Source organism: Symsagittifera roscoffensis, chromosome 3 (assembly GCF_963678635.1).
Source record: "Symsagittifera roscoffensis chromosome 3, txSymRosc1.1, whole genome shotgun sequence".
Taxonomy (NCBI): domain Eukaryota; kingdom Metazoa; phylum Xenacoelomorpha; order Acoela; family Convolutidae; genus Symsagittifera; species Symsagittifera roscoffensis.
Window position 1 is genome coordinate 12,192,445 of NC_087064.1, and position 15,792 is coordinate 12,208,236.

At 35.0% G+C, this 15,792-nt stretch overlaps 1 protein-coding gene and 2 non-coding genes across 3 annotated transcripts in view; 2 read left to right on the forward strand and 1 right to left on the reverse strand.

Annotated features, from left to right (window-relative positions):
• Positions 1-15,792, reverse strand: part of LOC134842826 (neo-calmodulin-like) — a 212,006-nt gene that overhangs the window by 3,610 nt on the left and 192,604 nt on the right. The window contains exons 2-3 of the mRNA XM_063859322.1: positions 5,137-5,261; positions 3,466-3,607 (exon numbers count right to left, since the gene is read on the reverse strand). Coding sequence (XP_063715392.1) covers positions 3,466-3,607; positions 5,137-5,261 — 267 coding nt within the window. The remainder of the gene's footprint in view (positions 1-3,465; positions 3,608-5,136; positions 5,262-15,792) is intronic.
• Positions 954-1,026, forward strand: Trnar-acg (transfer RNA arginine (anticodon ACG)). Its single transcript has one exon. It is a non-coding gene; the product is annotated as a tRNA-Arg (tRNA).
• Positions 1,689-1,761, forward strand: Trnar-acg (transfer RNA arginine (anticodon ACG)). The gene has a single exon. It is a non-coding gene; the product is annotated as a tRNA-Arg (tRNA).

Consider the following 15,792-nt stretch of genomic DNA (forward strand, 5'->3'; position numbering starts at 1 on the left):
CCAAAATTGGGACCCTTTTTGTCTTGGCTTTTGTAGTCAATCAAATAAATAATCCATAAACATCTCTTAAAATACTGCAAAAACTTTTATCAAAGTGAACTGTTTATGAAACCAAACAAGTTGAAGATGGATATAACCTCCAAAAACCTGCGCAAAAATTATAAAACGTCTTTAAAAACAAGATATGTTCTGACTGTGAATTGCAAATTAGTTGAGGTATATCAGATGAGAAGAATTAACCAATTCGATAAAGTTCTATCAGCAGGTAAACCAATAGTAGCATTTTTCTAGATACTTGAAAAAGTTTCGCCTTCATCTTTTTTTTGTGTAAAATCATCTCAACTTTAGAAAAATACTGAAAATATAATGTTTGATACATTTTATTTCCGAAGAATGAGTTAGCACTGCATCAGAATTTGTCTCATTTAGTTTAAGCAAAGTATTAGAAAAGTATTCTGTTGAAAATTTCACTAAGTTTTGTTTAATTGCCTTTACGATAAAAAGGTTGAAGTTGTCATCTGCGCTAAAAATTTCTGGCGAAAATCAAAGTAATTTTTCTCCTCAAATAAATTAAAGCTTTTCAAACTCAAGGAAAATAAAGCGTTTCAAAAATTCCAGTTTGATTATATAGTTTTAATCAGTATCGTTAAACACCCTGTGTAAGAAATGCAGTGAGGGCAAAGTTCAGTAAGCGTTTTTAGAATTGAGAGTCGGTGGTCTTATTCAAAAGAAAAATATTCCAGGCGCGCGCTGATTTCAGTTGATCCGGCTTGGCCGAGACATAATTTTGTTCTCAAATCGGCCTCCAAATTTTCATTGATAGCTCAAATGTTTTCCTACGAAAAAGCATCAAAGCCTCGGGGTGCATTTTAATCTATAACCATTTTGACAATGTAAAATGATGCACTTTGAGCCTGAAACAATCATGTAGAGATTTCTTGGAACGCAGTTCAGGTCCTGTGGCCCAATGGATAAGGCATCTGACTACGAATCAGGGGATTGCAGGTTCGAGTCCTGCCAGGGTCGGAAATAATAAAGTAATTTTCACGTTTTTACAGAAGAGGCGGTTTAAGAAACTTTAATTGTACTGAGACATTTTTCAATGTGTTTTAGTTTCAAGAATTTAACATAAGTTCAGAATACTTTTGAGCTTTTTAGCGAGACAAGGCATAAAAAGGCCTTGATCCTGAATTCATGGGTTAGAGAGTTTTCAGAACAAATTTCAAATTTCGTGATGCAATGTCCTAGGCAGCTGTCTCCAAACCATGGAAATGCGGGTTCGAATTCTGCGAGGAGCGACTGATTGAAAATTCAATTATCGTGTTTTTTAGAGTAAAACGTGTTCAAGAATTTGTTGATTGTTCAGCGAGATTTTTCATTGTGTTTCATCTTCATGCAAGTCAGTTAACCTATATTCGTACTTCTTTTGAGCTTCTTAGCTAGACTATGCAAAATGAAGCGCCATTAGCTTGAACGAATACGTTGCCTGTATGAAATTTATTTGCCATATTTTTAAAATTCAAGGCGGCTGAGGATTTTTAAATTGTATTGAAAGATTTTCCATTATGTTCTGTCTTTAAACATTTTGACATAGGTTCGTAATTCTTTTGAGCTTTGCAGCTATCATTACAAAATGAAGCGCCTTGAGCCTTAACCAGTACATTAGAGAACTTTCGCATGACTCTTCAGGTCCTGTGGCCCAATGGATAAGGCATCTGACTACGAATCAGGGGATTGCAGGTTCGAGTCCTGCCAGGATCGAAACGGACAAAACTACTCTAAAAGCCGCCTAACATTTTTTGTACTGAGAGGTTTTTGCTGAGAAATTTTCACTCTAAAAACCGCATAACATTTTTTTACTAAGAGATTTTTCTTTGTGTTTTTTGGCTCAAATATTTTTAAAAAAATTTTGTAGTACCACTACTGAGAATTTTTAGCTGGAAAAGGAAAAAAAAGCACCTTTAGCTCGAAATTAAAACGAAAGAAAACTTTACGTAGCATCTGCAGGCCCTGTTGCCTAATGGATAAGCCATCAGACTTCAAATCTGGAGGCTGCAGGTTTAGTTCCTGAAAAGATCGAAAGGATTGAAACTATTTGTCACTTTTCACCATAAAGGCGGTTTAAGAATTTTATTTTGGTGCTGAAGGATTTTTCCTTGTGTTTTGGCTTAAGACATCTTAGCAAAAATTTGTAGTACCACTGAGTTTTTTTTAGGTATACAAGGCTAAAAGAAGCACCATGAGCCTGAGAACCCGTTAGAGAACTGTTTGGAAAAGCTTCAGGTTCAGTGGCGCAATCAATAAGGCATTTGACAACAAAAAAGTGAAATTTTCTTTGTCACATCTTTTTAAATCATGAACTTCATTTTAACATGAACTCAATTGTACGGAGAGGTTTTTCATTTTGTTTTTGTTGAATACACATTAATGTAGATTGGAAACACTTTTTCGCTTTTTCGCTAGAAAAGGCAAAATTAAGCGCGAATTAAACCAATAGAGAACTTTACGAAGACTCTGCAGGTCCTGTTGCCCAATGGATAAGACCTCTGTCTGCAAATCAGGAGATTGCATGTTAGATTACTGCAAGTATCGAATTGAGCAAATATAATTGTCTCTTAATTCTCTAGCATAAAGTTGGTTTAAGAGTTTTCTATTTGTACTGAGGGATTTTTCCTTGTGTTTTGGCTGAAAACATTTGATCAATGATCCGTAGTAACTGTTGTTTTTTAGCTAGACAAGTCAAAATGAAGTGCCTTGAGTCTGAAACAAAACGTTGGAAAACTTTTCGGAAAAGCTACAGGCTCAGTGGCGCAATCAGTAAGGCACCTGACCACTAAAAGGTGAAATTTTGTTCGTCACTTTTTCTTTACCATGGACTTCATTTTATCATGAACTTAATTGTATGGAGAGATTTTTCATTGTGTTTTTGCTTACTACATTTTAACTTAGATTCGTAGCAATTTTCAGTTTTTTTGAAGTGTGACATTCTGAATATTGTGTAAATTGCGCACCCATGAGCAATTAACACAAAATGAGCCAAAAAAGTTACGGAGTTAATTTTGATTCTGAAAATGCAGAAAGAGATCCTGTTAACTTGCCTTAAAATCCAAATATACATTTTACTGCCCTATTAAAAGAAAAATTTTACTTTTCGAAATTCAAAAAAATATATATGGCCTTTAGGCTTTTTGAATTCTACAAAAAGTTGATCATTGATTATATATAATGATATGAGACCCTTGTTTTCAATTCTGTCCAATGTTTTAGATATAATTTTTGATATATTATGCTAAAATAAACTCATATTAGATATTAAGTTGAGATGATACAATGACGAGGAAAGGACCAACATGCGTTAAGTCCTTTTTTTCCCATGGCTGGGTTATGTTGCCTCACCCACGTGCATAATGAGTTCGGATCCTCGGAAGCCTTAAAATGCACAATCAAAGCCAACTGTGGACTGACCTGATGTCATTTTTGGTGATGTATCCTTTGGACTGTCTGTCAAATATCTTGAACGCTTCCTGGATCTCATCATCAATAGTCGGTGCATGCATCTTGCCTGCCATCATCTCCAGAAACTCCTCAAAGTCTATCTCTCCGTTACCTGAAAACACGAAGCCGATTTTCTCGGTTAATAAAGATAGTTCTTTGATTGTAGTTTATTTGAAAAATTCAGATAACTATTAAAATGAATCCTAATAAAACAAGGATAACAGGGTATTTTTTTCCAAATAAGTGTAGTTTTTTCTGCGCGGTCTGACATGGAACTAGAAATTAGGCAAATTCGAATGTCTTAGTTTTCAAATTGTTTCAAATTTTGTTGCTGATTGTTTTATTTTTTTTTTAAAGTTTTTGATTATCAAAATGGCGCCAAACAACTCCAAAAACTAACTTTATACATGAAAAACTAAATTGTCTTAAAACAAAGTTTAAATAAGCTATTGTGACCCTGAAACTAAAAACGTTGAGTCCGTTTTCCTCATTACTGAAAAACTGTTTGGTGAATTTTTTAATATCGTTCGAATCACGACAGAAAAGACTTCAATTTGGTATATCCCTTGATCTATTCCGATGAATGAGAGCACAGTTTGGTGTCTACATGTTTTTGGATTCCAGAGACAAGTCTTTAAACTTGTTCCAACATGCTAGTGGATTCCATTTACAAACTTTTGTGAAGTAAATGTTGTCGGCATATTTTGTCGGCACAGTAGATTTGTTGCAAATTCCGCAAAGAGTGAATACAGGTAGTTGTTCCGGATTCCTCATATGTAAGTGGATTCAGTAAATTTATGCAGATGCAGCTTACAATTTGCGGAATTCGCTTAAAATTGACAAAACGAAGCTTAGCCTCGTAATGAAACCAAAAAAAGGAGAAAAAAACACCCAAATACAAAGTTTCTCCTCATTTTCAATGGTCGGAACAATAATAAAAAGTGATACTTTTTTATTTCAAAATAGTTTTATTGATGTTTTGGACAAATTAAAACAAAAAGTTGCAAACTGGCGAGTTACTTGATAACAGATTGGATTGTTTGGTAAGCAAATATGGAAGTTATCCGAAGGTTTTTGAAAAACAACTCAAAATCCGCTACAACGCTAATTTGAAGCTATCACTAGAATTACAATTTCACAAAAGTTGCGACCTTTGGTCACGATATTAAGCCATATTCAATCAAGCCACTTTCAACGCTGCATTTCCGATACTGTTTTTTAACTGTAATCATTAGCGCGTTTTTTTTTCAAAATATGATTTAAAAGTATTAACCAGCTGTTACAGACTTTTATCAATTTGGTAACTACAGCCAGTTTTGCTATATCTTCAATCCGTTGTTTCCAGAAAAGTGTCATGCAACCTTTTCAAAAATTTTAAAAAACATTTTTGATATTACTCATATCGAATTAAGTGGTGCGCCCAGATTTTTTTTTCAGATTCAGTTCGATTCGGTTAAACATCAATCAGGTCATTATAATAATATTTTTCAATTATTTTTAACTCGACTCATTAGACTTTGTTTTGAAGTATCTGAGCTTGCGAGTATGAAAAATTTTTTTAAAAAACACCCGAAAACAGAGTTTTGTCCCAATTCGTTGTCCCAATACGGAAGAAAATTGCTAGATAAGACACATGCTCACCGTCCTTGTCCACTTCGTTGATCATGTCATGAAGTTCCTCCTCTGTCGGAGTCTGGCCCAGATTCCTCATCACTGTCCCCAACTCAGCGGTGGAGATTGTGCCATCGCCATCCTTGTCGAAGATCCTATCAACCAAAGCAGAACTTGTGTCATCTTTCATAGAGCAGTAATCAAAAAAATGACATGAACTTTAAGGAACCTGACTGCATTCCACTACGTTCAGCGAGGTTGCAATTTTTTTTTCTTAAATGAGAATTTTTAATTGCGCAAATGCGCATATATCTCTTGGTTTGCTACAAAACACACAAAAAAACACTCAAATGCATACAAACCCGCACCGAGCGCCCATGGATCATAATCGATTATATTGTCATAATATGGTCAGCATCTACAAAATGACAAAAATAATAGATTATAATCGATTATAATGGATTATAATGGATTATATTTGTTCAAAAATAACCGATTATAATGGCTATATAATCGATTTCGTGGTCTGAATTTTACATCCGTAATGGATTATAATCGATTATTTTTGTCTCGGGAATCCATTATAATCGATTAGAATCCATGGGCGCTCGGTGCGGGAAAGAACACAAATGTATACTAAGAACAGGGAAAAACTGATGGGAAAATTACAAAAAAAACTAAAAATGGCATAGAACTTTTTGAAACGATAGAATTTTTATCATGAGCTTTTAATTTCATAGCACCACAAGCTGTTTTTTGTTTAAAAAAGAAGCAAATTTTTCATTTTTCACAAACATTTCAGAGGACGCTGATGTTACAGGATAGCATGAAGCTTGAACAGTCAGATGAGCGAGATTTAAAGAAAGTGAAAAAATTGACTCTAGGAAAATGACCAATCTCTCTTCTTTGCTAATGAGCAAAATAGAAAATCTAAGTAACGATTTTAACAATAGTAACGTGATCATTAATTATTCCGAATTTAGAAAAAGTTGTGACACATTTTTCAAACATTGCTCACACGGCTCTCGAACTTGGATTAGTTTGGCGCTAGTAATCTGCATTTTTGTCGAGATATGCATCACGGTAATTTCAGATGCTACACTGTCGTGAGTTTGAACTTCAGTTGTTTTTAATTTTGATTTTCATATTTCATTAGATTTCTGTTAGTGTTGAACTTTTTGGCAATTTTCTAAATGAAAAAAAAAGAAGCAGAGAAAAGAAGAAATTATTTTTCTTTGAAGCTTTAACCTTAATTAGTGGTTTTAACATACTAGTGGTATTATCAAACTTTATTATGGCGCAGTCATCTGATTCATCTGATCAGTTTCATTAAAAATATTTCAAAGAAAAATCTAAATATCGGCAGTTCGAAAGAACCATTGGTGGTGGAGATAAATATTTCCTAGCGAAAACTGGCATAAAAAGAGTAAAAGACCACAAGATTCAGAAAATGAGCAAATGAGGAAAGCAAGGTAGGCCAGACAAAAAACAGATGCCATTGTACGAAACTGCAGAAAGGAAAAGAATCAAAGAAAAGATGAGAAAAATCGGAGGCATGAGAAGAAGCAAAGCGTGTTAAAAAGTCAGATCAATACTCTATTTAGCACTGGGCACCAAATTTGAACGGATTTTCTCACAAAAACTTGCAGATAAAAGTACTTGCTAAATCGTTGAAAAATTTTGTTGAATATTTTTTTTGAACCAAAAAATACCACCTTTGAACAAATTGAAATCGCTGAGTTCATTTTTTACTGCTCCATTCTCAAAAAGAGTGAAACCTACTCATATAAATAGTTTAATTGTTAAACTCAAATAAAAGCAGTCGAAGTCCTTCATGGCTTTGATATGAAAGCTAAAGAAAAATTTGAACTGAAGAGCAATGCTTTGTTACGATGACAATGCGTTTGATCAAAACTCAAGCAGCGGTGGTTTAGTGATAGAATTGTCGCCTGCCACGCGGTAGACTCGGGTTTGATTCCCGGCCGATCGAAAGCAGAGAAACTTTCCAGGAAAGAGCGCAACCTTAAAAGTACGTAACTTCTTACTGTTCTACTGCCAAAAAAGAGGAAAACTACGCATATAATAAGCTGATTTTCAACATTCAAAAAAATGAGTCATTCATGGCTGTGATTCGAAATTTAGGTCAAAGTTTAAAACGAAGAGCAACGCTTTTCTTCATGTGGTGAACAGGTTAGTTGAAGCAGCGGTGGATGAGTGTTAGAATTTTCGCCTCTCACTCGATATACCTGTGTTCGTTTTCCCGGGCAATGCAGAGCAGCAAAGATTTCAGGGAAAAGCGCAAATATGGACTTTCGTATTTTTGGTGTTCCACTGTCAAAAAAGAGGGAAACTAATCAATTATTCAGCTGAGTTTGAAAGTCAAAAAAATCAAACAAAGTTTTCATGATTTTGATTCGAAGCTTCGTTGAAAAATTTGAAAGAAAGAGCAAAGGTTCTTTTCAAACGGTGAAAAGTCTAAGGCAAGCATCGGTGTTTGAGGCGTAGCATTGTCGCGTAGCACGCGATAGACTCGGGTCCGAATCCCGGGCGATTAACAGCAGAGAAATTTTCCAGGAAAAGCGCAACCTTAAACTTTCGTAATTCTTTACTGTTCACTGTCTAAAAAAGGGTAAACTACTCAAATAGTTAACTTATTTCAAGGACTCAAATAAAATGAGTCAAAGTCTTTCAATGTTTTGATTCGAAACTTGATGAAAAATTTGAAATGAAGAGCAAAGTTTTTAGGCAATTGGTGAAACTTGACTATCAAGTACGGTGGTTCAGTGGTAGAACTGTCAACGAGCAAGCAATAGACCAGGGTTAGATTCCGGATTGATGCAGAGCAGCTAAACTTACAGGAAGACAGCAAATTTAAGCTTTCGTTTTCTTTTACTGTTCCCCTGTCAAGAGGCGGAAAACCTACTAAAATCAATAGCTGAATGTTAGTACTCAAATAAAATGAGACTTTCATGGTTTTGATTCGAAAATTTGATGAAAATTTGAGATGAAAAGCAATGTTTTTGTTCATACAATGACCAATTTAACTGCAGCGTCGGTGGTTCAGTGATATAATTATCGCGTGCAATGCGATAGACCAGGGTTGGATTCACGGCCGATGCAGAGCAGTAAACTTGGCCAGGAAAAGAGCAAGTTTAAACGTTTGTAACTTATACTGTTCACTTTTCAAAAAAAGAGGAAAACTACTCAAACAATTAGCTGAACGGAAAAACCGAAAAATAATGAGTCGAAATCCTTCATAGCTTTGATACGAAAGCTTAACAAAAAAATTGAACTGAAGATCAATGCTTTTGTTCAAACGGTGACCAGTTTAAAGCAAGCATCGGGGTTCAGTGGTAGAAATGTTGCCTGCCTCCCGAGAGACCCGGCTTCTTTTCCCGGCCAATTATATGCAGAGAAATTTTCAGGAAAAGCGCAACCTGAAACTTTCGTAATTTTTTTTTACTATTCCACTGTCAAAAACTGGAAAATTACTCAAATATTTAACTTGTTTCTAAAAATCAAACAAATTGAGTCAAAGTCATTCATGGTTTTGATTTAAAACTTTGATAAATGTTTGCAATGAAGAGCAAAGCGATTGTTCATGCGGTGAACACTTTAGTTCAGGCATCTGTGGCTCAGTGGTAGAATTTTCGCCGGCCATGTGATAGACCCGGGTTCGATTATCTGCCGATGAAGAACAGCAAGTTTTTCCAGGAAATGAGCAAACTGAAACTTTTGTAACTTTTACTGTTCAACTTTCAAAAAAGAGGGAAACTACTCAAATCGTTAGCTGAACTCAAAAGCTAAAAATTAATGAGTCGAAATCTTTCATGGCTTTGATATGAAAGCCTTAGAAAAAATCGAACTGAAGATCAATGCTTTTGTTCAAACGGTGAAGCATCTGAATTCAGTGGTAGAACTGTCGCCTGCCACGCGATGGATCAGGGATCAACTCTCGGCCGATCAAAAGCAAATACATTTTCTAGGAAAATGCGCAAACTTAAACTTTCGTAATTATTTACTATTTCAATGTCAAAAAAAAGAGGATAATTACACAAATAATTAACTTATTTCTGAAGTCAAACAAATTGAGCCGAAGTCATTCATGGTTTTGATTTAAATTTCTTATAAATGTTTGTTTTGGTTCAAAGTTTATGTCAATGTTTGAAATATAGAGCAACGTTTCTGTTCATGCGGTGAACAGGTTATTTCCAGCATCGGTGGTTCAGTGGTAGAATTAACGCCTCCCAATACCCGTGTTCAATTCCGGGGCAATGCAGATCAGCAAAGTTTTCAGGGAAAAGCGTAACTAGGACTTTTGAATTTGTTTTACTGTTCCACTGTTTTTTACTGTTCCATTTGAAATTTTGGTGAAAAATTTGAAATGAGGACCAAAATTTTTTTGAAAAGGTTCCTCTCAGCATCGATGGTTCATTGCAAGAACTTTCGCTTGCCACTAGATAGACTCGGTTCCTACTCCCGGCCTATGCAGAGCAGCAACATTTTCCAGGAAGAGAGCAAAGTTTCGTAATTTGTTTTGTTCCACTGTCAAAAATAAGGGAAAATAATCAAATAGTCAGCTGAACTTGTAATCTCAGAAAAAATGAAATAAACTTTTTCTCAAAGGGCGACAAATTGAATTCAACTAAAGCTGATTCAGTGGAAGATTTCTTGAGTGCAACGCGATAAACCGGGGTTCTATTTCGGCCCAATTCACAGCAAAAAAAATCAGAAAAAGCGCACATTTAAGTTTTCGTAATAATATTGTTCTACTGTCAAAAAAGGGGAAACCTACCCAAATAATTAGCCTAATTCTAAAACTTGAACAAAATGATCCAAAAATCCAGAACATATACGGCTTTGATATCAAATATTGAGAAAAATGTGAACTGAGGAGTAATGCTTTTGTTCTTGCGTTGACCGATATGGTCAAGCATCAGTCGCTCATTGGCAGAATTGTCGAATGCCACGAGGTTGACCCGGATTTGACTTTCGGCCGACAAAGAGCAGCAAAGTTTTCCAGGAACAGATCAAAATTAGGCTTTCGTATCTTTTTACTGTTCCACTGTCAAAAAAGAAGAAAACTACTCAAATTTTCAGCTAAAAACGAAACCTCAATTAAAATTAAACAAAGTTTTCATGATTTTGATTCAAAGCTTTGACGAAAAACTGGATTGAAGAGCAAAACTTTGTCCAAACGTTAGTAATTTAATTCAAGCATCGGTGGTTCAGTGGAAGGGTTGACGCGGGTTGAAGTTTCGAAGAAAAAATTGGATTGAAGAGCAAAACTTTGTTCGAACGATTAAAATAGTGTAAATCAAGCGTCGGCGGTTCAGTGGTAGAACTGTTGCCTGCCTCGCGATAAACACGGTTTTGATTTTTTCAACTTCTTACTGGGAAAATTTGAAATTGGGAAAATTGAATTGAAGAGGAAACTTTTTATTCAAACGGTGAACGGTTTAATTCAAGCATCGGTGGGTTAGTTGAAGAGTTGTCGCCTGCCTAGCAATATACCCGTATTTGGCTCCCGGCCGATGCAGGGCAGATAGTTTTCCTAGAAAATCGCAGAATTAAAATTTTTAAAATTTTACAGTTCCACTGTCAAAAAAGAAGAAAAACACTCAAATATTCAGCTGAATTCGAAACCTTAATTAAAAAGAAATAAAAAAGTTTTGATGATTTTGATTCGAAGCTTTGATGAAAAAATTGGAATGAAGAGCAAAAAATTGTCGAAAAGATTGAAACGGTTAAAATCCAGCATCGGTGGTTCAGTGGTAGAATTGTCGCCTGCCACTCGATAGACCCGAGTTTGATTTCTGGTGCTGCAAAGCAGAAAAACATTCCTAGAAAAATGCAATTTAAATTTTCTCAACTTTTTACTGCTCCACTGTCAAAAATGAAGAAAACTACTCAAATTTTCAGCTGAACTCGAAACCTCACAAAAATGAAACAAAAGTTTTATGATTTTGATTCGAAGCTTTGATAAAAAAAATTAGAATGGAGAGCAAAGTTTTGTTCAAACGATTAAAATAGTGTAAATCTGGCATCGCTGTTTTAATGGTAGTATTGTCGCCTGACACGCAATAGACCCGGGTTCGATTCCCGACCGATGCATAGCAGAAAAAATTTCCTAGGATAGAGCAGTCTTAAAGCTTTGTAACTTATTACTGTTCCACTGTCAAAAAAGAGGAAAACTACTCAAATAAATAGCTGTATTTAAAACTCAAATGAATTGAATCATTCATGGTTTTGATTCAAAATATTGTTAAAAAATTGAAATGAAGGGCAAAGTTTTTGTTCAAACGGTGAACGACTTGATTCAAGCATCAGTGGTTCAGTGGCAGGATTGTCGCCTGCCAAGGAATATACCCGTGTTCGAGACCCGGCCGATGCAGCGCAGAGAGTTTTACTAGAAAAGCGCAAAATTAAACTTTTGTAATTTTTACTGTCCACTGTCAAAAATGAAGAAAACTACTCAAATATTCAGCTGAATTCGAAGACTTACTTAAAATGAAACAAAGTTTTCATGATTTTGATTCGAAGCTTTGATAGAAAAAAATTAGAATGGAGAGCAAAATGTTGTTGGAACGATTAAAACAGTGAAAAGCAAGCATCTGTGGCTCAGTGGTAGAATAGTCGTCCCCCACGCGATAGACCCGTGTTCGATTTCCGTCCAATGCAAAGAAGAAAAAAAATTCCAAGAGAAGCGCAATCCTAATTTTTTTGTATTTTCTTACTGCTTCATTGTCAAAAAAGAAGAAAACCACTCAAATAAATAGCTGAATTCGAAACCTCATTTAAAACGAAACAAAATTTTCATGATTTCGATTCCAAACTTTGATTTAAAAAATTAGAAGGAAGAGCAAAATTTTGCGGGAACGATTAAAACAGTTTAACTCAAGTCTCTGTGGTTCAGTGGCAGAATAGTCGTCTCCCACGCAAAAGACCCGTGTTCGTTTCCCGGGCGATGCAAAGAAGAAAAAAATTTCCAAGAAAAGCGCAATCCTAATTTTTTGTATTTTCTTATTGCTCCATTGTAAAAAAAAAGAGGAAAACCACTCAAATAAATAGCTGAAATCGAAACCTCACTTAAAACGAAACAAAACTGTCATGATTTTGATTCGAAGCTTTGATAAAAAAAATTAGAATGAAGAGCAAAATTTGGTGGGAACGATTAAAACAGTGAGTACTCAAGCCACTGTGGTTCAGTGGTAGAATAGTCGTCTAACACGCGATAGACTCGTGTTCGTTTCCCGGGCGATGCAAAGAAGAAAAAAAATTCCTAGAAAAGCGCAATCTTAATTTTTTTGTGTTTTCTTACTGCTCCATTGTCAAAAAAGAAGAAAACCACTCAAATAAATAGCTGAATTCGAAACCTCATTTAAAACGAAACAAAATTTTCATGATTTTGATTCCAAACTTTGATTTAAAAAATTAGAAGGAAGAGCAAAATTTTGTGGGAACGATTAAAACAGTGAGAACTCAAGCCACTGTGGTTCAGTGGTAGAATAGTCGTCTCCCACGCAAAAGACCCGTGTTCGTTTCCCGGGCGATGCAAAGAAGAAAAAAATTTCCAAGAAAAGCGCAATCTTAATTTTTTGTATTTTCTTATTGCGCCATTGTAAAAAAAAAAGAGGAAAACCACTCAAATAAATAGCTGAAATCGAAACCTCACTTAAAACGAAACAAAACTGTCATGATTTTGATTCGAAGCTTTGATAAAAAAAATTAGAATGAAGAGCAAAATTTTGTGGGAACGATTAAAACAGTGAGTACTCAAGCCTCTGTGGTTCAGTGGTAGAATAGTCGTCTAACACGCGATAGACTCGTGTTCGTTTCACGGGCGATGCAAAGAAGAAAAAAAATTCCTAGAAAAGCGAAATCTTAATTTTTTGTATTTTCTTATTGCTCCATTGTAAAAAAAAGAGGAAAACCACTCAAATAAATAGCTGCAATCGAAACCTCACTTAAAACGAAACAAAACTGTCATGATTTTGGTTCGAAGCTTTGATAAAAAAAATTAGAATGAAGAGCAAAATTTTGTGGGAACGATTAAAACAGTGAGAACTCAAGCCACTGTGGTTCAGTGGTAGAATAGTCGTCTAACACGCGATAGACTCGTGTTCGTTTCCCGGGCGATGCAAAGAAGAAAAAAAATTCCTAGAAAAGCGCAATCCTAATTTTTTGTAATTTCTTACTGCTTCACTGTCAAAAAAGAGGAAATTACTCAAATAAATAGCTGAATTTTGAAACTCAAATGAAATGAATCATTCATGATTTTGATTCGAAAGTTTGGTAAAAAAAATTGCAATAAAGAGCAAAGTTTTTGTTCAAACGGTGAACAGTTTAAATCAAGCATCGGTGGGTTAGTGAAAGAATTGTCGCCTGCCTAGCAATTTACCCGTATTCGACTCGCGGCCGATGCAGCGCAGATAGTTTTCCTAGTAAATCACAAAATTAAAATTTCGTTTTTTCACAGTTCCACTGTCAAAAAAGAAGAAAAATACTCAAATATTCAGCCGAGTTCGAAGCCTTAATTAAAATGAAACAAAGTTTTGGTGATTTTGATTCGAAGCTTTGATAGAAAAAAATTAGAATGGAGAGCAAAATTTTGTTGGAACGATTAAAACAGTAAAAATCAAGCATCTGTGGTTCAGTGGTAGAATAGTCGTCCCCCACGCGATATACCCGTGTTTGATTTCCGTCCGATGCAAAGAAGAAAAAAATTTCCAAGAGAAGCGCAATCCTAATTTTTTTGTACTTTCTTACTGCTCCATTGTCAAAAAAGAAGAAAACCACTCAAATAAATAGCTGAATTCGAAACCTCATTTAAAACGAAACAAAATTTTCATGATTTTGATTCCAAACTTTGATTTAAAAAATTAGAAGGAACAGCAAAATTTTGTGGCAACGATTAAAACAGTGAGAACTCAAGCCACTGTGGTTCAGTGGTAGAATAGTCGTCTAACACGCGATAGACCCGTGTTCGTTTCCCGGGCGATGCAAAGAAGAAAAAAATTTCCAAGAAAAGCGAAATCTTAATTTTTTGTATTTTCTTATTGCTCCATTGTAAAAAAAAGAGGAAAAACACTCAAATAAATAGCTGAAAACAAAACCTCACTTAAAACGAAACAAAACTGTCATGGTTTTGATTCGAAGCTTTGATAAAAAAAATTAGAATGAAGAGCAAAATTTTGTGGGAACGATTAAAACAGTGAGAACTCAAGCCACTGTGGTTCAGTGGTAGAATAGTCGTCTAACACGCGATAGACTCGTGTTCGTTTCCCGGGCGATGCAAAGAAGAAAAAAAATTCCTAGAAAAGCGCAATCCTAATTTTTTGTAACTTCTTACTGCTTCACTGTCAAAAAAGAGGAAAACTACTCAAATAAATAGCTGAATTTTAAAACTCAAATGAAATGAATCATTCATGATTTTGATTCGAAAGTTTGGTAAAAAAAATTGCAATAAAGAGCAAAGTTTTTGTTCAAACGGTGAACAGTTTAAATCAAGCATCGGTGGGTTAGTGAAAGAATTGTCGCCTGCCTAGCAATTTACCCGTATTCGACTCGCGGCCGATGCAGCGCAGATAGTTTTCCTAGTAAATCACAAAATTAAACTTTCGTTTTTTCACAGTTCCACTGTCAAAAAAGAAGAAAAATACTCAAATTTTTAGCCGAATTCGAAGCCTTAATGAAAATGAAACAAAGTTTTGGTGATTTTGATTCGAAGCTTTGATAAAAAAAATTAGAATGAAGAGCAAAATTTTGTGGGAACGATTAAAACAGTGAGAACTCAAGCCACTGTGGTTCAGTGGTAGAATAGTCGTCTAACACGCGATAGACTCGTGTTCGTTTCCCGGGCGATGCAAAGAAGAAAAAAAATTCCTAGAAAAGCGCAATCCTAATTTTTTGTAATTTCTTACTGCTTCACTGTCAAAAAAGAGGAAATTACTCAAATAAATAGCTGAATTTTGAAACTCAAATGAAATGAATCATTCATGATTTTGATTCGAAAGTTTGGTAAAAAAAATTGCAATAAAGAGCAAAGTTTTTGTTCAAACGGTGAACAGTTTAAATCAAGCATCGGTGGGTTAGTGAAAGAATTGTCGCCTGCCTAGCAATTTACCCGTATTCGACTCGCGGCCGATGCAGCGCAGATAGTTTTCCTAGTAAATCACAAAATTAAAATTTCGTTTTTTCACAGTTCCACTGTCAAAAAAGAAGAAAAATACTCAAATATTCAGCCGAGTTCGAAGCCTTAATTAAAATGAAACAAAGTTTTGGTGATTTTGATTCGAAGCTTTGATAGAAAAAAATTAGAATGGAGAGCAAAATTTTGTTGGAACGATTAAAACAGTAAAAATCAAGCATCTGTGGTTCAGTGGTAGAATAGTCGTCCCCCACGCGATATACCCGTGTTTGATTTCCGTCCGATGCAAAGAAGAAAAAAATTTCCAAGAGAAGCGCAATCCTAATTTTTTTGTACTTTCTTACTGCTCCATTGTCAAAAAAGAAGAAAACCACTCAAATAAATAGCTGAATTCGAAACCTCATTTAAAACGAAACAAAATTTTCATGATTTTGATTCCAAACTTTGATTTAAAAAATTAGAAGGAACAGCAAAATTTTGTGGCAACGATTAAAACAGTGAGAACTCAAGCCACTGTGGTTCAGTGGTAGAATAGT